The sequence below is a fragment of the Pan paniscus genome, chromosome 10 (genome assembly GCF_029289425.2).
Source record: "Pan paniscus chromosome 10, NHGRI_mPanPan1-v2.0_pri, whole genome shotgun sequence".
Classification (NCBI taxonomy): Eukaryota; Metazoa; Chordata; class Mammalia; order Primates; family Hominidae; genus Pan; species Pan paniscus.
This window is the reverse complement of record NC_073259.2, coordinates 17920349-17944969: the sequence shown is the minus strand read 5'-3', so window position 1 is coordinate 17944969 and position 24621 is coordinate 17920349. Positions and strand designations below refer to the sequence as shown.

General features: G+C 45.3%; 2 protein-coding genes across 12 annotated transcripts in view; one reads left to right on the top strand and one right to left on the bottom strand.

Annotated features, from left to right (window-relative positions):
• The window catches only part of DUSP16 (dual specificity phosphatase 16), an 88415-nt gene extending 84025 nt beyond the window's left edge, over positions 1 to 4390 (top strand). For all 4 annotated transcript variants that reach the window (XM_034935395.4, XM_055095409.2, XM_055095410.2 and 1 more), the window contains one exon: positions 591 to 4390. In XM_034935395.4, the coding sequence (XP_034791286.1) occupies positions 591 to 1773 (1183 nt within the window). In that variant the 3' untranslated portion in view covers positions 1774 to 4390. The remainder of the gene's footprint in view (positions 1 to 590) is intronic.
• The window catches only part of BORCS5 (BLOC-1 related complex subunit 5), a 127403-nt gene that overhangs the window by 5722 nt on the left and 97060 nt on the right, over positions 1 to 24621 (bottom strand). For 3 of the 8 annotated variants that reach the window (XM_063593366.1, XM_063593362.1, XM_063593363.1), the window contains exon 4: positions 13130 to 13445. The exons of 1 other annotated variant lie outside the window; for it this stretch is intronic. In XM_063593366.1, the coding sequence (XP_063449436.1) occupies positions 13215 to 13445 (231 nt within the window). In that variant the 3' untranslated portion in view covers positions 13130 to 13214. Of the gene's footprint in view, positions 1 to 11918; positions 12037 to 12152; positions 13446 to 24621 lie in introns of those variants that run through there. 4 more of the 8 variants (XM_063593365.1, XM_063593361.1, XM_063593364.1 and 1 more) reach the window with 3 other exon arrangements.

Below are 24621 nucleotides of genomic sequence, written 5' to 3'. Positions count from 1 at the left end.
TCCCAGCACTTTGGGAGGCCAAGGTGGGAGAATCACTTGAGCCCAGAAGTTCAAGACCAGCCTGGGCAACACAGTGAGACCCTTTCTGTACAAAAGAAACTTTAAAAATTAAAATTAGCCAAGCGTGTAGTCCTGTAATCCCAGCTACTCAGGAGGCTGAGGTGGGAGGACTGCACGTGCCCAGGAATTCGAGGCTGCAGTGAGCTATGATCATGCCACTGTATTCCAGCCTGGGCAACAGAACAAGTCTCTGTCTCTTAAAAAAAAAAGACCACCACCAACAAAACCCCATACCATCTCTTATCAGCTGCATTGGGAGCCCTGGGCCTTTGAAAATAAGGAGGCAAAAACTAGAGCCTTTGGGGCCCAGCTGCCTCTTCTGGCATACTCCAGGATGTGTGCAAAGCTTCCCCAGTGCCTAGGGCCTTTGTATTCTCCACCTTGAAGCATCTCCCCGAACTTTTAAACCAATCATCTTCCAAAGTTTTTGAGGTCTGCCTGATAATTCCCTATCTCATTTATTCACTTAATATTCTTAAGATAAAGTGTAGTTGTAAAATTCGGGTTTTTGTTTTTTCCTCTCTCTGCAGATTTGTGAAAGAAAAAAGACCTACTATATCTCCAAACTTCAATTTTCTGGGCCAACTCCTGGACTATGAGAAGAAGATTAAGAACCAGACTGGAGCATCAGGGCCAAAGAGCAAACTCAAGCTGCTGCACCTGGAGAAGCCAAATGAACCTGTCCCTGCTGTCTCAGAGGGTGGACAGAAAAGCGAGACGCCCCTCAGTCCACCCTGTGCCGACTCTGCTACCTCAGAGGCAGCAGGACAAAGGCCCGTGCATCCCGCCAGCGTGCCCAGCGTGCCCAGCGTGCAGCCGTCGCTGTTAGAGGACAGCCCGCTGGTACAGGCGCTCAGTGGGCTGCACCTGTCTGCAGACAGGCTGGAAGACAGCAATAAGCTCAAGCGTTCCTTCTCTCTGGATATCAAATCAGTTTCATATTCAGCCAGCATGGCAGCATCCTTACATGGCTTCTCCTCATCAGAAGATGCTTTGGAATACTACAAACCTTCCACTACTCTGGATGGGACCAACAAGCTATGCCAGTTCTCCCCTGTTCAGGAACTATCGGAGCAGACTCCCGAAACCAGTCCTGATAAGGAGGAAGCCAGCATCCCCAAGAAGCCGCAGACCACCAGGCCTTCAGACAGCCAGAGCAAGCGATTGCATTCGGTCAGAACCAGCAGCAGTGGCACCAGCCAGAGGTCCCTTTTATCTCCACTGCATCGAAGTGGGAGCGTGGAGGACAATTACCACACCAGCTTCCTTTTCGGCCTTTCCACCAGCCAGCAGCACCTCACGAAGTCTGCTGGCCTGGGCCTCAAGGGCTGGCACTCGGATATCTTGGCCCCCCAGACCTCTACCCCTTCCCTGACCAGCAGCTGGTATTTTGCCACAGAGTCCTCACACTTCTACTCTGCCTCAGCCATCTACGGAGGCAGTGCCAGTTACTCTGCCTACAGCTGCAGCCAGCTGCCCACTTGCGGAGACCAAGTCTATTCTGTGCGCAGGCGGCAGAAGCCAAGTGACAGAGCTGACTCGCGGCGGAGCTGGCACGAAGAGAGCCCCTTTGAAAAGCAGTTTAAACGCAGAAGCTGCCAAATGGAATTTGGAGAGAGCATCATGTCAGAGAACAGGTCACGGGAAGAGCTGGGGAAAGTGGGCAGTCAGTCTAGCTTTTCGGGCAGCATGGAAATCATTGAGGTCTCCTGAGAAGAAAGACACTTGTGACTTCTATAGACAATTTTTTTTTCTTGTTCACAAAAAAATTCCCTGTAAATCTGAAATATATATATGTACATACATATATATTTTTGGAAAATGGAGCTATGGTGTAAAAGCAACAGGTGGATCAACCCAGTTGTTACTCTCTTAACATCTGCATTTGAGAGATCAGCTAATACTTCTCTCAACAAAAATGGAAGGGCAGATGCTAGAATCCCCCCTAGACAGAGGAAAACCATTTTATTCAGTGAATTACACATCCTCTTGTTCTTAAAAAAGCAAGTGTCTTTGGTGTTGGAGGACAAAATCCCCTACCATTTTCACGTTGTGCTACTAAGAGATCTCAAATATTAGTCTTTGTCCGGACCCTTCCATAGTACACCTTAGCGCTGAGACTGAGCCAGCTTGGGGGTCAGGTAGGTAGACCCTGTTAGGGACAGAGCCTAGTGGTAAATCCAAGAGAAATGATCCTATCCAAAGCTGCTTCACAAACCCACGCTCACCTGACAGCCGAGGGACATGAGCATCACTCTGCTGGACGGACCATTAGGGGCCTTGCCAAGGTCTACCTTAGAGCAAACCCAGTACCTCAGACAGGAAAGTCGGGGCTTTGACCACTACCATATCTGGTAGCCCATTTTCTAGGCATTGTGAATAGGTAGCTAGTCACACTTTTCAGACCAATTCAAACTGTCTATGCACGAAATTCCCGTGGGCCTAGATGGAGATAATTTTTTTTTTCTTCTCAGCTTTAGGAAGAGAAGGGAAACTGTCTAGGATTCAGCTGAACCACCAGGAACCTGGCAACATCACGATTTAAGCTAAGGTTGGGAGGCTAACGAGTCTACCTCCCTCTTTGTAAATCAAAGAATTGTTTAAAATGGGATTGTCAATCCTTTAAATAAAGATGAACTTGGTTTCAAGCCAAATGTGAATTTATTTGGGTTGGTAGCAGAGCAGCAGCACCTTCAAATTCTCAGCCAAAGCAGATGTTTTTGCCCTTTCTGCTTCACTGCATGGATACAGTTGGTAAAATGTAATAATATGGCAGAATTTTATAGGAAACTTCCTAGGGAGGTAAATTATGGGAAGATTAAGAAAGGTACAAATTGCTGAGGAGAAGCAGGAAACCTATTTCCTTAGTGGCTTTTATCCCCTCGGCATGCGATGGGGCTGATGTTTCTATAATTGCCTCAGACTTTCACATTTACTAGTAGGGCTGAGAGAGGCTTTAGTGAGGAAGGAATATTCAGAATAAAACGGTTGAGAAAGCTGAGAAGACCGTTGAGTTTTGATCAGTTGTGAATAGAGTGCAAAAGCCATGGCCAAGCTGTTTTTGGAAACGCTGGCCGGCGTGTCTTCAGTGTAAAAAGCAAATCAAAATGGAGCGAGAGCAAAGGGGCGTCCTCAGTCCTCAACCTACAATCACTGTATGGAATCGGTCCTGGCAGCTGAACATAGGAGGTCACTGGAACAAGTGATAGTGCAGATCGGCTTTCAAACATCCTCCTGGCTTGAGTTTTATCAGCTACAATGTGGGTCCTCTTTTGAAGCCTTAATTCACAACAGCAGCTCTTTGGGGGTGGGGCTGGGCGGGTGTTGTCATTGTTCTTTCCCTTCCTGTAAGTGTCGCTAGTTGCTGCCTCGTATCTCAGGTTTTTCTCTGTTTGAGAAATGGACAGTTTTTTGACCAGGATGTGACTTCATGTTTCCTATGGTGACTTCTAAAACCAGCACAGAATGAATGATATGATATGACTCAACACAGACCGACTTGGTCATGGGGATGATGAGCCGCACAGACCTCACTAGTTGTGCACAAATAATGTGCTATGATGGGGTGTAAAGTGAAGGCAGAAGATGGTCAGCCGCATCGTTATGATACTGGGAAAGTGCTGGTCAACGATTTGAGTTAGTTTTTAGATATACATTGAAATCTTTAATCAGACATTCTCTAGTTTCACACAGTAGTTTTTGATGTTATGTACACACACACCAAATGTGTAACAGTTCACCACTTCCAGAGTGTGGTCATGCCCAAAACATGTTTAAGAAAGGAAAGCAGTAGCTCCTTGCTAACGATGTTTCAGGAGGTTTGGGGGACTTGGTTTTAATGAGCTTCTGTCATTTAGGGCTTCTCTTGGCCATGGTCCCCTTACTTCTGGAACTGTGATGTAGTCACACCCTACAGCCTTTAGTGCTGGTTCACTAGTGTCAGATAATCAGTTCTTGGAATCGAGACTGCCGTGGCGAAGGGGTGGCCTCGGAGGCAGGCTCTGGAGCTGCTTGGATGTCTTTAGGTGGGGTGGTGGCTGGCTCTCTTCAGCATGTAATTGGGGAAACCCTCGCGTCTACTAGGGGTGATACAGATGGTGATTTTAAAGAGCAAAACTAGACTTCTATGTGAGAAGTGCTGGAAAATGATTTAGGACATGTGTAAAGTTAGATGGAAAGACTGTAAATGTTTAATATGAATATAGTGTTCTTTTGAAGTAAGGCCAGCTGTTGAACGGTTAAACTGTGCATTTCTCATTTTGATGTGTCATGTATGTTAATGTATGAAATGATTAAATAAAATCAAAACTGGTACCTGTTTATACATAAATATGAGAAAAGACCTATCTTTGCAGCCATAAACTCGGTGGGAACACCACCACTCAAGTTGCCAAAGGAGGCAGTGGTGAAACCTGTCCTGTTCTCACTTAAATGAGGATTTAGCTCAAAATAAAGTGGTGGTGTCATCAGGTTTATTCTGTGTTCTGTCATTCACATGGAACACCGGATGATTAGCTAACAGTTTAGTGCCAGCCTTCATTCTTTACTGTGTACGTTAAATGCACACTACAGTGAAGAAGCCTAAGACACTTGGTAAATATTTTCTAGCTGACTGATTCCAGAACACACAAGTACATGGTAGGAAAAAAAAGGCCAGCTACACACTCATGGCCCATTTCGATATAACATGTAAATGATGTTACGATTCCTACAGGAAAAACAGGAAGGGCAATTGTTGAAGAGCTGTCCTCTGTCCTTGCCACATACATCTCAACAACCTCTCTGCTCATGACACTAGATTTGATGACTTATGAGACTAGAAACTTAGTCTCATCAGTTTCATAAAAATTAGGCATTGAAGGAATAAAGCTTCAGTGCAAACAGATGGAATACTGACTACAGAAAGAATCACAGGTGACCTTGAAGTTGGTTGAGTTGAAGTTACATTTAAGAAAATTTATAAGAAAGATTGGGCCGGGTGAGCTAGACTAGAAGAGCTATCTTGGCCAGGACCCTGCAGAAAAAGTGGTGGAAGTGAGATAGAGGAATAAAGGGAATTAGAATAAATCAGCCTCCAGAGATAGAGGGTAACAGGAGGAACAGTTGTTTCAGTGAGAGGCTTCCAATGAGAAGATGCAGATCTTGGGAGAGCCTGAAGTTCAGGCCAGTTACTGACAGAGCTTGGAGCCCCTTCATGACCAGCCTCAGCAGGCTATTGTTGGAGGACTGGTTTGGATGTGACAACTACAATTAGACCAGGAATTAAACTAAGAGGGGAGGCTGGGGGCAGTGGCTCACGCCTGTAATCCCAGCACTTTGGGAGGCCAAGGCAGGTGGATTACCTGAGGTCAGGAGTTTGAGACCAACCGGGCCTACCTGGTGAAATCCCTTCTCTACTAAAAATACAAAAATTAGCCAGGTGTGGTGGGTGCCTGTAATCCCAGCTACTTGGGAGGCTGAGGCACGAGAATTGCTTGAACCTAGGAGGTGGAGGTTACAGTGAGCCAAGATTTCGCCATTGCACTCCAGCCTGGGCAACAAGAGCGAAACTCCATTTTAAACAAAAAATAAACTAAGGGGAAATTAGTGAGAGGTGACAGCGCACTGGCAGCCCTCACAGCCCTCACTCACTCTCAGCGCCTCCTCTGCCTGGGCTTCCACTTTGGCAGCACTTGAGGAGCCCTTCAGCCCGCCGCTGCACTGTGGGAGCCCCTTTCTGGGCTGGCCAAGGCCAGAGCCAGCTCCCTCAGCTTGCAGGGAGGTGTGGAGGGAGAGGCATGGGTGGGAACCGGGGCTGCACGCGGTGCTTGCAGGCCAGTGTGAGTTCCGGGTGGGCGTGGGCTCAGCGGACCCTGCACTCGGAGCAGCTGGCTGGCCCCACCGCCTGAGCAGTGAGGGGCTTTTAGCACCCGGGCCAGCAGCTGCTGTGCTCAATTTCTCACAGGGCCTTAGCTGCCTTCCCACAGGGCAGGGCTCAGGGCCTGCAGCCCGCCATGCCTGAGCCTCCCCCACCTCCGTGGGCTCCTGTGGGGCCTGAGCCTCCCCGAGCGCCGCCCCCTGCTCCACAGCGCCCAGTCCCATCAACCAGCCAAGGGCTGAGGAGTGTGGGCGCAGGGCGCGGGACTGGCAGGTAGCTCCACCTGCAGCTCTGGTGCAGGATCCACTGGGTGAAGCCAGCTGGGCTCCTGAGTCTGGCGGGGACTTGGAGAACCTTTATGTCTAGCTCAGGGGTTGTAAATACACCAATCGGCACTCTGTATCTAGCTCAAGGTTTGTAAACACACCAATCAGCACCCTGTGTCTAGCTCAAGGTTCGTAAATGCACCAATCAACCCTCTGTATCTAGCTACTCTGGTGGGGCCTTGGAGAACATTTGTGTCTAGCTCAGGGATTGTAAACGCACAAATCAGTGCCCTGTCAAAACAGACCACTCGGCTCTACCAATCAGCAGGATGTGGGTGGGGCCAGATAAGAGACTAAAAGCAGGCTGCCCGAGCCAGCGGTGGCAACCCGCTCGGGTCTCCTTCCACACTGTGGAAGCTTTGTCCTTTCGCTCTTTGCAATAAATCTTGCTACTGCTCACTCTTTGGGTCCACACTGCTTTTATGAGCTGTAACACTCACCGCGAAGGTCTGCAGCTTTACTCCTGAAGCCAGCGAGACCACGAGCCCACTGGGAGGAATGAACAACTCTGGACGCGCTGTCTTAAGAGCTGTAACACTCACCGCGAAGGTCTACAGCTTCACTCCTGAGCCAGTGACACCACAAACCCACCAGAAGGAAGAAACTCCAAACACATCCGAACATCAGAAGGAACAAACTCCGGACACGCCGCCTTTAAGAACTGTAACACTCACCGCGAGGGTCCGCGGCTTCATTCTTGAAGTCAGTGAGACCAAGAATCCACCAATTCCGGACATATTAGGAAGGTGTAGATTGAGATGTGAAGAAAAATAAGGCAAAATTGGAGCCGAGTGTCCAAAGAGATTATGTGAAGGGTAGAGGGTGCATATGGGACTAGTTGATGGAAACTTTTTAGTCTCAACACGTTCACTGTTACTTTATCTTAAATACTCCTTTGGTTTTGTTTTTCTGAGAAGCAGGAATGTTTTAGATCTAGTAAACAAAATTTGTCTGCGTAATTTTTCTGTGAATATTAGTCTTCTGCATCTAGAAATGGAAGCGGGAAGTAAACTATTTCTAGCTTCTGTGGGACCCATTCATCCTTGAATGGCCTAATTATACTTGGTTATATCTTTAAAGTTGCAGAATCAACTGGAAAATCACAGCATTGTCCTGGAAGATATTTACAAGTCAGTCATATTGTTGTACTTTATTTGCAGAGACAGCAATATGCACTTAGGTAAAAACAGTTTCATTCTTTTGGTTCCAGCTCAAACACTAGAATCAGTTTGAAAATGCTGTCCCACAGGAAATGCAGGATGTGGCCAGTAGAAGCAACGTGACAGGCAAATAGGGTAACCTGAAGAGCATTCGGTAATGGTCTGCGTTCTCTGTCAGAATTATGACAATTCCAAAGACCAGATTCAAAGTACTTGGTGCAGAAAAGCTTTTCGCATAACTCATGCCTCAAGGAATGAGCCTTGATTGGTGAAGAAAATTGAGTCATCAGTAAATTCCATCAGATCTTACACTGACACTGATAACCCTGGAAAAATCCCGGAGGCATGGACACGCACACACCAGCATAACGCTGGTCATCCTGGCAGGCAACTAGATCTAGTCGCCAACTTTTTAATCTTTTTGGTTTGAAGCATGTGGATAATTATCTGGCTACCCTTTCCCTCTGTAGCCATAGCATTTGAATGGAAGAGACATGCCTGGTGTGTCAAAAAAAAAATCCCACAAGAAATTCAATGTTATTTATGACAGCAGTCCCCAACCTTTTTGGCACCAGGGACCCATTTCATAGAAGACAATTTTTCTACAGACAGGGAAGCAGGGGGATGGTTTCTGGAGGAAACCGTTCCATCTCAGATCATCAGGCATTAGATTCTCATAAGGAGCGCAAAACCTAGATCCTTCACATGCGCAGTTCACAATAGGGTTCACGCTCTTAGGGGAGTCTAATGCATGAAGGAGGTGGAGCTCAGGCAGTGATGTGAGTGATGGGGAGCAGCTATAAATACACACGAAGCTGGCCGGGTGCGGTGGCTCATGCCTGTAATCCCAGCACTTTGGGAGGCCGAGTCGGGCAGATCACAAGGTCAGGAGTTTGAGACCTGCCTGGCCAACATGGTGAAACCCCGTCTCTACTAAAAATAAAAAATTAGCCAGGCGTGGTGGCGGGCACCTGTAGTCCCAGCTACTCGGGAGGCTGAGACAGTATAACTGCTTGAACCCGGGAGGCGGAGGTTGCAGTGAGCCGAGATCGTGCCACTGCACTCCAGCCTGGGCAACAGAGCGAGACTCCATCTCAATAAACAACAACAACACGTGAAGCTTCACCTGCTCATCCGCCGCTCACCTCCTGCTGTGCAGCACACTTCCTCACACGCCACAGATGGGTACCAGTCTGTGGCCTGGGGTTTGGAGACCCCTGATTTATGGTAAGTTAGTGAACAATAATGCCACCTCCTCAGAGGCACTATATAGTTCTTAACAAAGGAATGAAGCGAAAGGTCAGGGAAAGAAAAGCAAAACTACCCTCATGATTAAATTTCATACCTAAAAAGTCCACGAGAAGAAAAGTTTTCATTTCTCCCTAATCCATCCTTCAATCTTGAGTATCAACATTTTGAATAATTTCTGCTGAGCACTATATATCTGGGTTTGGCTGAAGTATAAACAAATCAGGAAGACCAAGTTCCCAATTGCACTAGAATTTTAATACACGTTTGGTCACGTCTCTGACAATTCCTGGTTTTGCCTTGGGAATTACTAGGGGAAATGCCAAAGCTAAGTAAGTTCTACAAATCAACACAAAAGTGGCACATGTCATTCGCCCCAGGGCCATTAGTTTATGTAACTTTGTAAAACTGAGTTTGTAATACCTATAACGTAAGGGTAACAGTACCAACCTCTTTCATAACTGAAGAAGCCGCAAAGAAATACTCAGGATACAGAAACATATACAGACGCACACATACATAAAATCAAACTTTTTTACTCAAAAAGCAGATTCTCCCAGACTAAACTCATTTCTAAACGGAGTTTCACTCTTGTTACCCAGGCCGGAGTGCAATGGCACGATCTTGGCTCACTGCAACCTCCGCCTCCCAGGTTCAAGCGATTCTCCCGCCTTGGCCTCCCAAGTAGCGGGGATTACAGGCACCAGCCACCATGCCCGGGTAATTTCTGTATTTTTTTTTAGTAGAGATGGGGTTTCACCATGTTGGTCAGGCTGGTCTGGAACTCCTGACCTCAGGTGATCCACTCATCTCGGCCTCCCAAAGTGCTGGGATTACAGGCGTGAGCCACCGCACCCGGCCTAAACTCATTTCTTGAATGTACTCCTATATCAGGGTATGGAGTCCTTGAAACTCATTTAATGAAATGTTTACTCTGTGCAGAGAATACTGGGTAGGTATCTAGGTTCAAAATATATTTCATATTTTAAGGACGTTATCATCTAAGACACAGGAGACTATATATATGTGGTCTATAAAACCATATATAGCGTTACTAAGAATAAAACTTTGAGGGAAACAAAGACATGAAATCTGTAGAGGCTATACTATCACTTGCTCTTAACTCCACAGTTCATTTTATATATATATTTGTTTGTTTCTGTTTTTTTTTTGAGATGGCATCTCACTCTGTCGCCCAGGCTGGAGTGCAGTGGCACGATCTCGGCTCACTGCAACCTCTGCCTCCCAGGTTCACGCCATTCTCCTGCCTCAGCCTCCCAAGTAGCTGGGACTACAGGTGCCCGCCACCACGCCTGGCTAATTTTTTGTATTTTTAGTAGAGACGGGATTTCACCATGTTAGCCAGGATGGTCTCGATCTCCTGACCTCGTCATCTGCCCACCTCGGCCTCCCAAAGTGCTGGGATTACAGGCGTGAGCCACCGCGCCTGGCCCATTTATTATAAATTTATATATACCCTAATACAAGGAGTGAAGGCCAGTTTCTACCAACCTTCCACTTTGATCAGGGAAACCAGGAGACTGCACATAGAGGCCTATTTGACTGTGTTCATCAACAGAAATGAACAGATTGCAAGATAAGCAAAACAGGCTCTAGAAAGAAGCAGCCAATGAACAGCTAATTTATAATTAAAAGGAAGAAAAGCAGCTGCACCTTGGGAGCTCGGAATTTAAAGTCACTACCAAGACCCAGGGCCATTGCTCAGAGACAACAGGTAAACACGCTCACTGTAGTCAAGATGTATCGGGATCACAGACTTGGAATCTTAGAGCTGAAAGGGCCTTGAGAGCCCACCCAGACCTGCTCACGCTGTAGGAAGGCGGAAACTGAGGCTGGGGAAATGAAATGGCTTGCCAAAGATTAAGGCTAGAAACGTCCAGCCAAGGGCTCTTTCACAACTCCTATCCCTGAAATATCCCATAACGGCCAGATAGGTCATGGGGTATTAACCAACAAAGAGATCCAGCATAACTGCTTCTTGAAATACAACTCACTCAGACTCACAGGTTCCATCAGGAAATAGCAAAACATGAGAGGGAAAGGACTGGTAACGCCATGTTACCAGTCAGAGGTTCCATCAGAAAAGAACCACTAGGAATGATGTAGAAAGAGAGGATTGTGAAAGCGATTTGAGCAATTAAAGGGGCTGGTAAAAGTCTCGGTTCGGCTGTTTCTTCTTCACCAGACCACAGGCCAGGCGGTTGGAAAGGAAGGTGAGGGAGAGCAAGTACAACTGAGACCTGCAAGCCACAAGCTGGGACCTGGACCTGTCTCTCATCAGAGCCCGTGCTGGTCTCTCATCCCCAAACCTTCATGCTTGTGGCTGCAGACCAAGAAGCTGGTTCTCATACCCGGCCCAGGGTTTGGAAAAGCCAAAGGCAGAGTTCTGCGGGAGTGGGAGGAGCCGTGGGCCCAGCGGCTGCCCACACCACAAGTGCAGGAGATCCATGGTAACGTGCACGTGATGGAACAGGGCCTGACCTACATCCACTTCCAGTGAATACGCATGGCTGTTGCTCTACTTCCACTTCCAAACCTCATGCAAATCTCTCTCGTGGCCAACCCTCACCAGAGAAACAAACAAGGAAGGGAATTCTGGGAACACAGTTCAGTTTAGCCAAGTTCACGACACTGCAGAAACCACAACATGCCATCAAAATATTAAACTAACTAGAATTCTTTCCGGGAGTATTGAATTTGCCTATTGTTCTTCTGCCATACTTCTCTGCTTCCACCCAGTAATAAGTAGCCTATCACCTACTCAGGACCCCAATCTAAGTGAACCCCATGTTTTGTCTAACTTCTACTTCAGAAGTAGACACAGTTGGCTGGAGAGCTGGCTGACTGCGCGGTTTGTTTGTGCTGCGCTGGGTCTGCCATCCTGCCCTGTGCCAGCCACTAACAGCTGCAGCAGTGGAAAGGCTCGGCCCTCGCAGGCTTGAACTGCCACCCACTCTGTGCTTTCATGTGTCACCTGTATTAAGTGCAGTGAGGATAATGGCACCTAAGCTATTTTTGTAGCTCTGTAAACAGCCCTTCATTCCTCGAAGCTACAAACATATCCCTGTGTTCAGAACCGGGTTCTGTATACTCCAGAAGAAATACAATGATGGTGATGTCTTAAATATACCACTTTTTGTCAATCTAGGTGAAAGAAATATGAATATTCATTGTATTATTCTTTCGAATTGGAAAATGTAAAATTAATTAATTTTTTTTTAATTAGCTGGATTTGGTGGCACACACCTGTAATCCCAGCTACTCAGGAGTCTGAGGCGTGAGGATCCCCGGAGCCCGGGAGTGTGAGGCGGCAGTGCGCTATGACTGCACCACTGCACTCCAGCCTGCGCAACCGCACAAGACCCTGTCTCAAACCAAGATTAGAATCAGATCAAGTTTAGCCGAGATACATTAAATTAAGCAGATCAATTTTAATCTTGTGAATCTACTGAAGGCTCTTTCTGGTATCTGAAAACACACCTCCCGACGCTTGCAGGAACTTAGGGAACAGGGTACAGGCCTGCATGCCATCCTGGCCCCAGCGACTCCCTTCAGCTCTGGCTTTTAGTCTCAAGGTGTCTGCCTAGGTCTGCTCCCCACATTCCACTCTTTGCTTCTCCAGTCCTTGCTTCCATTAGAACACCTATGATGTGTAAAGTACGACACTAAGCACTTTTGTTGTTACTCAAATAACTTCCTTTCCTAAACTCCCAGAGAAATTCAGCAGCTTTTTGAGCTTTTTTCTTTTCAGAAATGAAGGCCTGAGGCTATACGGCCATATTTGTATCCCTGGCACAATATCGGACACATCAAATGGGTTCAAGAAATGTCTGTGGAATGAGACATCTCTGCAGTCAAAGAAAGCTAAACTATGTCTACATCAAGGAAACCGGTTATCAGTGGAGATGAATCTGATGAGGGTGTGGAAAGGAAGGCTTCAGCTTCTGATGACGACTAAGGGACACCTAACCTGACAGTCAACAAAATGCCAGTGTTCCACCTGGGCAGGAAGACGTGCCCCAGATAAGGGCTTGGTGTGACGGAAACAGTCAGGGTAGAAACAGGAACAACACAGAGACCTAGATTCAATTAGTTTTTCAAGTTGACCACACATAAACCAGACAGCCTACTAAAAAGTTCATGAGGGCGCTGAGAACACAGAGCTTCGTAAAATATTTTCCCCTTGTCTCCATATTTTTATTCCGGTACCTGGACTGGACTATATACTCTCAATTAAAAAAAAAAAAAAAACTAAATAAAAATAATTCTCAATGCAGAGTTCTTCAAAGAATTCCTAATAATTCACATGTTCCAGCTTCAGTTATCACCGAGAACTGGTTAGGTTCCTTCCACACCGGGAAACTGCATCAAGGAAAAGAGCTGGGCAAAGTCAGATTTTCACGCCAGCCGGACTCCTTCGCACCCACTTTCAGGGAGCCTCCCGCCAGCCTCCAGACCTGGTCAGATGAGATGACCTTGGCTCCACACGTCCTCAGGGTGTCGGTGTCTGGGGCTCCCAGCCCCAGGCAGGCCGGGCGGCAGCTACAGCCTGAGCTCGCGGTCGGGCTTCATGCTGAAGGGCTCCAGCCGCTCGCCCTCGGGCAGCATGCTGTTGAGCCTGTCCAGCAGGGGCACGGTCTGGTCGATGCCCATCTGTATGCGGCGGAGGATGGCGGACATCTCGTTCACTTTCTGGATCTGCTCGGCATACTTGGCGTATCTTTTCTGGCGCTCCTGCATGAAGCTGAACAGAGTTTCTACAGACAGATCCATCTGCGGATGGGAAAGAGAAGTACATTATACCTTGTTTAATCAAGTCCTCTCCGCAGGGCCGGGTGTCCAGCCTGTGAGGGACACAGTCCCGCAGGTCCAGTGGAAGCTGACAAGTTTTACAGGAAGCACCCAGGGCTAAAAAGCCCTTCAGGGACACAGCTTTATCAACTCTTGTGCCAGAACCACCTTTAGAAGAGAACTGAGAGGGGATTGTCCCCGGCTCTATGTTCTGGGAATGTGCGTTATTTGTACCTTGTTGAGATCCTGAGATTTCTATCTCCCTATATGAGGGGAATTCTGGATGTGGAAATCAGTCAGGCCAAGGCTGAATCTGGCTCTGTCACATGTATGAGCTGCTAATACTTATCCTTTGTGTCTCAGGTTGCTTATCTAGAAAAAAACTAGGAGCAGATGGGCGTGGTGGTGTGTGCGTGTAATCCCAGCTACTTGGGAGGCTGAGGTGGGAGGATGGCTTGAGTCCAGAAGGTCGAAGCTGCAGTGAGCCATGATCATGCCACCGCACTCCAGCCTGGGCGACACAGTGAGACCCTGTTTCTAACAACAATAACAAAAATCCCAAACCCCAAAATGCATGTTCTTCACTCAATCCTTCTCTTCCCTGGACGGCTGCAGTTTGGCGGACACTCGGGGAACACTGCAATGGAAGGGAGGCTCTCCCTGCCAGGGCCAAAAATGCAACCAAGGCTCCCGTCCTTACAACACACCACATTTGTCAAACTGTGAGGACTATCTCATGTGCCCTTCTCCCCCATTAAAGAAACTGCGGGCTCTGGGCTGCCCTTGCGTGACTTCTTCTCTTCCCCTTACAGAGGCTCTTTAGTACCCATCACCCAGATAAAAATAGGGAGACAGACCGCCATCGTGTTGGGCACTTGCACCCCTTCCTCAGCATGGACCCCACTTCCACCCCCTCACCCCTTGTTTCTTTCCCAGGCCAGGAGAAAACAGCTCAACTACTGAGGCCCACACTCCTATCCCAAGGTTCCCAGGCTCCTCCAGCCCTTCCTTCTGGTTTATTCCTGGAGCACGCCCCTTCCCGACCTTGCATCAGGACAAGGGCTCAACACCCGGTACCACAGAGCCTCTGAAAATGGCTTCGAGAGACACAAAAACAAACTCATGAAAACACGGGGGACCAAAGCCAGCCCCAAGAAAAAATAAGTTCCCTTTTGCTATCATCTGTGGGGAGGGCAGGAGGGGCGGGAGGCGACCGAAGCACATCAGTGTTGCTGTCCTCTGGCGGGCCTCTTGCTTGAGTGCCTGCAGGGCAGGAGGAGCAGCTAGTTGGGCAGGGGGAGAAGAGAAAAAAAGAAAACATCGGAGTGAGAAACTCCAAATAATGTGGAAACAATGCACACCTTCCGGGGTTCTCTGCAGCCCTGTCTGGCGCTCAGCACTTTGGAAGTAGTGAGCCAGGAGAGTCCTGTGGTCCTGACAGTCACCCGCTGGGCCTTTTCAGGGTGGCCTTGCAATGAGCACTGAGAAACACTCCACACACCTGAGAGACAGTGGGGCTCGTGGGAGCCAGGTGGAATCCTGAATTGGGAACCTTCTCGGGCATCACATTTTACTTGGCAGGGCATTCCTGGCCCTCCACCCCGCAACCCTACCAGACTAGATAGATGCTTGAAGAGTTTCTATCTGAAATGGTCTCCAAGGCTCTAACTTATCAAGTCTAAAGTCCTTGGCAGTCAATCCATCCCCGATTCACACCTGATGAAGACTGTTCACAGCCATCTTCACAGGTACTTGTCAAATGGCACGTACTTCCCTACATGTTTCCACATCCAGCCGGGGCCCGTGTTTAATGTCTCCAAAGCTTTTGTAAAGGCACTTTCTGTTAATGCTGAAATGAGCACACTGAGTTCCAACAGGTTGTTCATGCGTGCTGACATCATGTCTTACTTCCATTATGCTCCATGGAAGAAAAAAACCACAAGAGGAAACTTGAGTTTGCGTGACTTTGAAGATCTCACAGTGACAGAACCTACATTGGACCCCAGCTCTCCGAAGTCCAGCAGCTCCCCTCTTTTACACATATTTCCTGAGCAAGACCCTGTATCACTGGTGCTCTATGAGACTTTTGTTGGCACGTGGCATGGCATTAAAGAAGACTAGATCACATGTAGGGAAAGTTATTACCTTTTAAATGTTTCCCCCATTCTTTGTTGCAAAGAAAGTCTCAACTTGGTGCAAGCAACAATGGACTATCTGGAAAAGGATGGTAAAACTGTTGATGCCTATTTTTGATGTCTCTGACCTTTGCTCTTGAGGTAACATTGTCCTTGATCCATAATCCCTACCTTTACTCCACGAACCCCCAGAAACATGCTCATTGTAACACATTTGATGTGACTGTAGGCAGTAAACCAGTATCTCATGCAATTCTGAATCACCATTTTGACAATCTAGGGATATATCCTTATTTGCCTTTCCTATTTCTATTTTTGGCACATGGATTCTAACAAGATAACATATATACTAATTGTCTTCTGGATAAACAGAGGTGTTATGATATCACCTAGGGTTGCCTCACTGAGCACTCCATAGCCATTCAAAAGACCCAGCTTGGCCAGGCCTGGTGGCTCATACCAGTAATCCCAGAACTTTGGGAGGCTGAGGAGGGCGGATTGCCTGAGCTCAGGAGTTCGAGACCAGCCTGGGCAACACGGCGAAACTCCGTCTCTATTAAAATACAAAAAATTAGCCGGGCGTGGCAGTGTGCGCCTATAGTCCCAACTACTTGGGAGGCTGAGGCAGGAGAATCGCTTGAACCCAGGAGGCAGAGGTTGCAGTGAGCCAAGATCGCACCGCTGCACTCCAGCCTGGGCGACAGAGCGAGACTCCATCTCCAAAAATAAATAAATAAATAAAATAAAATAAATCCAGCTTCAGACAGGGCAATCTAACCACCCAAGCTGGAGCTAAAGGGCAATCACGAAGCTGTTTGTGAAATGGATAGTCACAATTTTTGTTTACCACACTCATCAATCCATTCATCTACCAATAAAACAACGGTTAAGATTGCAGGTTCTGGAGTCAGACCACCTAGGTTTAAGGGCTACCCTCGACCCAGTATCTATGTGATTTTAGAAAATTACCCAGAAGGGTGATTCCATGAGAGCAAGGATTTGGTGTGCTTTAAGCTCTGCTATATCTCCAGTACCCAGCACATAGCAGGTCCTGAATAAATATTTGTTGAATAAATGAATGAAAATATACGTAAGCCTCGGTTTCCTCATCTGTAAGGTAGTGGGGATAACAAGAGTGGCCACTTAAAAGACTGTCCTGAGGATTAAATGAGATTCTGCAAGGAGAACATTATCATCCTGCCCAGCACACAGTGAGCACTGGGTAAGTGTGAGCTATTACCACACAGGCACCAGACAGTTATTGAGTAGCATCACGTGCCATGTGCCACGCACTATGCGAGGTCCTAGGATAGATATTGAGAACCAAAACTACTTACACCCACACAGCTTACCGTGTACATTAACATGAATTTTCTTTTCCACTGTTTCTGTTAACATGACTTTACTATTCCAGGAAACTCAGGCCCAGAAACATATAAATTGCAAATAACTTTGTTTCAGGAACTTAAGAAAAATTAAATGAATAAGCTAGCTGATTTTCAAATAGAAAGTGAACAACTCTTTATTCTCCACAACTCTTGCCTCAAAACCCTTGCCTTGCCGTGACACATGACCAAGTTATAATCAGTGGTGTCTGCATGCAGAAGTCTCTCCTGGCAGCTTCCAGGCACCTTCCTGGAAAGGCAGCCGGCATGCACTCTTTGTTGCTTCTGTTCTTCACTGTCCCCTCCTCCACTCTGCTGCTGCTGAAATGCAGGTGCACCCCATGTAGACCATGAGAATAATGAAGGTTACATCTTTGAGTTGGCAGATCATGAGCTAGAAGCAGCCTGGGTCCATGAGGATGTTTATGTGTAAGAGTAGACCAGGCCTGAGAGAGACGAATAAACTTTCATTTTGTATAAGCCACCATCATTTGGGGTTTCTGTAACACTAGTTAATATAATCTTATACTGACAGATACGAATGCTGGCCAGGCGCAGTGGTTCATGCTTGTCATCTCAGTACTTTGGGAGGCTGAGGTAGGAGGACCACTTGAGCCCAGGAACTCAAGAGCAGCCACGACGACACAGTGAGTCCTCATCTCTACAAAAAATAAAATAAAAATTAGCCAGGTGTGATGGAACACACCTGTAGTCCCACCTGCTCCAGAGGCTGAGGTGAGAAAATTGCTTGATCTCAGGAGGTCCAGGCTGCAGTGAGCTGTGATCACACCACTACACTCCAGCCTGGAAAAAAAGAGCAAGGCCCTATTGCAGGAAAAAAAAAAAAAAAAAAAAAAGAATGCAATAAAGCCTTTGTCTTCAAGGAACTCATCATTTACTCAAGCTCATACTTCAAACTTTGCCCTACAGATTCATGTACCATCTCTGGGGCAGTCCATTTCAAAGCACAAGTGAAAAAGAAGGGGAGGTTATTTGAGCATAGAACTGCAGGCCTCACTAAGGTTATTAGGCATCTGTAGAATGTGCTCAAAGTTGTTCCAAATACCTTATATGGATGGTGCGGGCCCATCTGCCTACTTGGCTGGTCCACTCAGTACATGAACTCAAAATATTAACAAATAAAATCCAGAAATATACAAAAAGGATAATACATTATGACCAAGCAATGCTTATGTCAAGGAGACACACTTTTTCGACATCTGAAAAATCAATCAAAGTAACTTGCCATTTCAACAGAATAGAGGCTAGAAATCTATGATTGTCTCAATGAATATAAGAAAAAGCACTCAAAAAACTGAACATGCATTTATTATGGAAATCTTCAGCAAAGTAGGAACAGAAGGAAACTTCCTCAACCTGATAAAGTGCATCTATGAAAAACTTCCAGCTAACAATATAGTTATTGGTGAAAGACACTTTTCTCCCTAAGATTAGGAACAAGGCAAGCATGTCTACACTCTTACCACTTCTATTCAACATTGTACTATATGCAGTAGCCAATGCAATAAATTAAGTAAAAGGCAAAGAAATTAGAAAGGAATAAGCAAAAGGGTCTTTATCTGCAGATGACATGATAATACATTTAGAAAATCTTTAAAAATCTACTAAAAACTATTAAAGTGAAGTTAGCAAGGCTGCAAGATACATGGTCAGCATACAGAAATCAATTGTATTTCTACATAACAATGAACGACAGGACAGTGGAATAAAAGAATACTACTTACAACCGCGTCGGCAACATGAAATACTTAGGGAAAAATTCAGCAAAATACGTATAAGATCTGTACACTGATATTACAAAACATCGCTCTGAAAAATTAAAAGGGATCTCAAGAAATGAAGTATATCATGTTCATGGATTGTCAGATTCAACACGGTCAAGGTGCTGATGCTTGCCAAATTGATTAAGAGGTTCATTTGCAATCCAAGTAAAAAGTCTAGAAGGCATTGTTTTATAGGAATTGGTAAGCTGATTCTTAGTACATAGAATGGCCAAAATAATTGAAAGAATAGTTTGAAGACTTACAGTACTTGATTTCAGGACTTACTATAAAGCTACAGTAATCAGGATAGTGTGGTGCTGGCACAGAGACACACAGATCCATAAAACAAAAGACAGTGTAAAAATGATCTAAAAATATATTGTTAATTGATTTTTTATTGTTGTTACAAAGATCCCAAGGCAATTTAATGGGGGAAAAAAGTTTTTCAACAATTTGTGCTAGAATATCTAGATATCCACAAAGAGAAAGAATGAACCTGGAGCCTTACATCTCACAGTGCATACACAAGAAATTAATATGGTATGGATCACAGACCTAAATATGGAAGCTAAAACTATAAAACTTCTAGAAGAAAATATAGGAGAAAAATCTTTGCTACCTTGGCTGGACTCAGTGGCTCACGCCTGTAATCCCAGCACTTTGGGAGGCTGAGATGGGTGGATCATCTGAGGTCAGCAGTTTGAGACCAGCCTGACCAACATGGTGAAATCCCGTCTCTACTAAATACAAAACATTAGCTGGAGGTGGTGGTGCATGCCTATAGTCCCACCTACTTGGGAGGCTGAGGCAGGAGAATCACTTGAACCTGGAAGGTGGAGGTTGCAGTGAGCCGAGATCATGCCATTGCACTCCAGCCCGGGCAACAAGAGCAAAACCCTGTCTTTAAAAAAAAAAATTGCTACCTTGGGGTATGCAAAGATTTCTAAGTTTCAAAAAGTGTTAACCATAAAATAAAAATGGTTAAATTGATTTTCATCAAAACTAAAAACTTCTCTTAAAAAGATACCATTAAGGCCGGGTGCGGTGGCTCATGCCTGCAATCCCAGAAGTTTGGGAGGCCAAGGCAGGTGGATCACCTGAGGTCAGGAGCTCGAGACCAGCCTGACCAACATGAAGAAACCCTGTCTCTACTAAAAATACAAAATTAGCCGGGCCTGGTGGCACATGCCTGTTAATCCCAGCTACTTGGGAGGCTAAGGCAGGAGACTATCTCTCTCTTTTTTTTCTTCTTTTTTGAGACGGAGTCTGGCTTTGTCACCCAGGCTAGAGTGCAGTGGCGCGATCTCGACTCACTGCAACCTCCACCTCCCAGGTTCAAGCAATTCTCCTGCCTCAGCCTCCCGAGTAGCTGGGATTACAGGCGTGTGCTACCACGCCCAGCTAATTTTTTGTACTTTTAGTAGAGACGGGGTTTCACCGTGTTAGCCAGGATAGTCTCAAGCTCCTGACCACATGATCCACCTGCCTCGGCCTCCCAAAGTGCTGGGATTACAAGCGTGAGCCACCGTGGCCAGCCAGGAGAATCTCTTGAACCCAAAAGGCAGAAGTTGCAGTGAGTTGAGATCGCACCACTGCCCTCCAGCCTGGGTGATGGAGCGAGACTGTCTCAAAAAAGAAAAAAAAAAAAAAAGGAAAGAAAAGAAAAGAAATAAAATGAAAAGGCAAGCAGTAGACTGAGAACATATTCATAATATTTTATTCCCTATGAAAATAATGGGCAAAAATAAACAAAGAAAGAAAAAATTTCACTATATATCAAATGACAGTCTTACATCCAGAATATATCAATAACTCTTATAATTCAACATAAAGAAAAAATCCAAAATTTGGGATTGTTTCAGGAGAACTGAAAACATTACTGAATTATTGTTCTTGAGGGGGAAATATGGGCTAGAAATGGGTTAGAGGCTCAGGGAAAAGTCCTGCAGGAGATCACCTGGAAGTGGGATCTCACCTTCTTGGGACAAAGGAGCCAAGGAGGTGTTAAGAGTAAAACTATTAACAGTGTGAAGCTTGTGCCCTTGGGCACTGTTAAGCAAGATGGACTACAGATCAGGAAAAAAACAAAACAAACAAACAAAAAAAACAGTAGGCAGATGTTACCCAGACAATTGTCACAACAGAACTCCTTTGCCAAAGCCCTGACACAGTGTGGAAAGAAAAAAATTCTGTTCAGTTTCAAGTTCCTCTAAGGACTCTGGAGACTTCTAGCTTATGACCACGATTATCCCGAATCCTATCCTTTGTCTCTGGATAGTTACTGCTGCCAAATGAGGAGCGGCTATTCATGACACTGATGCCCACTGAGGCTGCACATCTAACCCCAGAGGGCCCTGTTTCAGGGAAGCAGCTGTCCTGCCTGAGCTGGAGTGGCAGAACAGAACTCAATTGCCTTCAGATCCACTGGCTTAAATTTGCAATGGTTCAAGATTGAGCCAGAGCTTTTACCTCCGCTGTGGGTAGACTACCCAGACCCTGCAAATGACCTGTTTAGACATCTGAAATCATTCCTGAGCTCAAGCTGAGTGACTCAGAGTTTGTGGGGAGGGGAGAGAGCTTCTACAGAGTGCAGTGGTGCGATCTCGGCTCACTGCAGGCTCCGCCCCCCGGGGTTCACGCCATTCTCCTGCCTCAGCCTCCCGCGTGGCTGGGACTACAGGCGCCCACCACCTCGCCCGGCTAATTTTTTGTATTTTTAGTAGAGATGGGGTTTCACCGTGTTAGCCAGGATGGTCTCGATCTCCTGACCTCGTGATCCGCCCGCCTCGGCCTCCCAAAGTGCTGGGATTACCGGCGTGAGCCACCGCGCCCGGCCAAACATTCCAGTTTTCTAACTAAAATATACATCGCTTATGGGTAACGACAGTAGCATCAGACAGAACTGAGTCAAAATCTTGCTTCTGCAGATGACTGATTACCTTCATGACCTTAAGCCAGTTACTTAACCTTGCTGACCCTCAGCTGCTCTGTCCCCTAAAATTGGTGAAATTGACAATGCCTACGTCATAGGGTTGACATGAGAATTAAATGAGATAAAATGTATAAAACTCCTAGAACAGTTCCCAGGAAAAAGGAGCTCCATAAGTGATAAAATGTATGTGAACTGAAACAGAAACTCTGTCTAGAAACCTCTTTTACATGAAGAATGAAAAAGCAAGATAAGAAATGTAGTACATGAAAGCAGAATAAAAAACCAAGTGACATTTTGTGATATCCAAATAGACACAACATATCTATTGTGAAGGCAGGAGCTTATGTGGACGCCTCATCTCGGTTACATTAACTATCTCCAAGGCTTACACAATCACTCAGATGACAACTTACCATTGTGTTTTTTGCTGACATGTTTTATTTTTGTTCTGTACTTCTGCTACTGAAAATCTTACAGCAGAGTCACATTACTCATCCCACAGTTTCCTGATAGAATCATTTCACACTACGTAATAACTGAAATCATTATTTACCTACAAGTCCTTCCATGTGTTTTTAATCTATATGTTTAGCCATGAGAATAACTATTACCACTGTTTGATGCTATCCAATATGGTAAAAACAAAAATACATAGGCGTACATGCGTACATGTATATTTTTCAAAAAATATTTTGAAAGCAAAACCAAAAGCTTTAATAAATGATATCCTCTCCAACAAGAGAGTACGGTGCTTCAAAAACTTTTGTTATATAAATTTTCCTGATAAAATAAGCTTTGATGCTGGTTTGAGGCAGATGGGTCATCCTATGAAAGATGTCACTGTGGTTTGTTATTTGGAGACAGGGTCTCGCTCTGTTGCCCAGGCTGGAGTACAGTGGCCTGATCATAGCTCACGGGAGCCTTGAACTCCTGGGTCCAAGCAATCCTCCCATCTCAGCTTCCTGAGTAGCTGAGACTACAGGCACATGCCACCATGCCTGGCTAATTTTTATTTTTTGTGGAGATGGGGTCTCAAGATGATGCCCTGGCTGATCTCCAAACTCCTGGCCCAAGCCATCCACCCCCTCAGCCTCCCAAAGTTTTGGGATTACAGGCATGATCTACCACACCTGGCCTCACTATGCTTGATGTAGTTCTTTTCAAAGTAAAGGTAAACTTTCCAAATTAGTGACATACTACAAGGGCTTATTTTAAGTTAGAAAAGATGTGCAACATAACAGTAAGAACTTCATAAAGATAGTGTACAACTTTTAAATTCTAAAAACTTAAGATGTAGATATGCATGAAACGATCAAAAGCAAATTTAATAACCCTCATGGTCAAAAGAAAAATGAGTAGGTAAGCTGTGTTTCACAGTTAACAAAATTCACATCCATATGATCAATAGACTTATTTTTCTATCCCCAAAATACTTAAGTTTAAAAGAAATGTTAAAAACAAAAAAGACTGCATATGGACTTAATCAAGACTGCTTTTTTTTTTTTTTTTTTTTTTTTTAAGACCGAGTCTCACTCTGTTGCCCAGGCTGGAGTGCAGTGCCACAATCTCAGCTCATTGCAACCTCCACCTCCTGGGTTGAAGCAATTCTCCTGCCTCAGCCTCCCGAGTAGCTGGGATTACAGGTGTGTGCCACCACGCCTGGCTAATTTTTATATTTTTAGTAGAGACAGCGTTTCACCATGTAGGCCAGGTGGTCTCGAACTCCTAACCTCAGGTGATCTGCCCTCCTCGGCCTCCCAAAGTACTAGGATTACAGACGTAAGCCACTGTGCCCAGCTCAAGACGGCATTTAAAAAGTCACTCATCTTTCCCACCCTTTAAAGGTAATGTTTAGCTTTTAATGTGGTGTCTGTCAGTTAACGTTAGTCTCAAGGTCAATTTTTATTTGATCTCAATAGATATCTCACTTTCTCTGCACTTGTTCTACATTTAAATTCCTGTTCCCCAAGGAGGTCAGTTTAGGAATATGGAGGCTGGGAGGAGGAGGCACGATGGATGGTTCAAGGTCAGCTAACCAAAGGCTGCCTCTTTTTAGGGTTCTAAATCCATTCCCAGCTTTGTTTTTTCTTTGGGTGGATTTCCTTCTGGGTTCAAAATGTAATGAGCAGGCAGTGATATGTAATTCTGCTCTTTTATTGTAAGTACTTTGTAGCTAAAGGGGCTAAATGGAAAAGTAACAATTCATCCTGTTTTACAGCTATTCAAATAATACATTCTGAAGTCAGTAACAATCTGTTATTTGAAGATGGGCATATTGCTGATTTTTAGCAATGTAAGCTCACCCTTCAAATCCCTGACATCACTAATAATTCATTACCATTAACAAAGTAAGTCAGAAGGCCTGAATTTAAATCCTACTAGTTGGTGAACTTGGGCAAATCACAAGCTGACTCTCAGCTTCTACTTTTTAAAAGTGGGGATAATAACGGCTAATATTCATCCTACCTCACGGCAGTGTTGTAATGGTTATAATGAGATAATATATGTAAGGATGATCTGAAAACAGAACACTGCTATAAACATGTATGTTTATATTATTCTAACAATGAATGGCAAAATATGCTTGGAAGTTTTGTTTTTCATGGTAGTAAAACTAAACAGTTCCCAAATCATAATCACATTAAAAGAAAACTACTACACATTTTATATAAAGCTTCAATATCCACCCTTCTCAGATGTTTCTGAAATTCAGAACTACCAATTCTCCCAATTAGGAAGCAGTTAGCCTAACTATATAAATCAGTACTGTCCCTAGGGCAAAATCTGGCCTTGGAATTATAACTGAAGCCATTTATCCAAAGAAGATATACAAACGGCCAGTAAACACAGGAAAAGATTCTCAACATCACTGGACATTAGAGAAGTGCAATCAAAAGCACAAAGAATACAACTTCACACCCA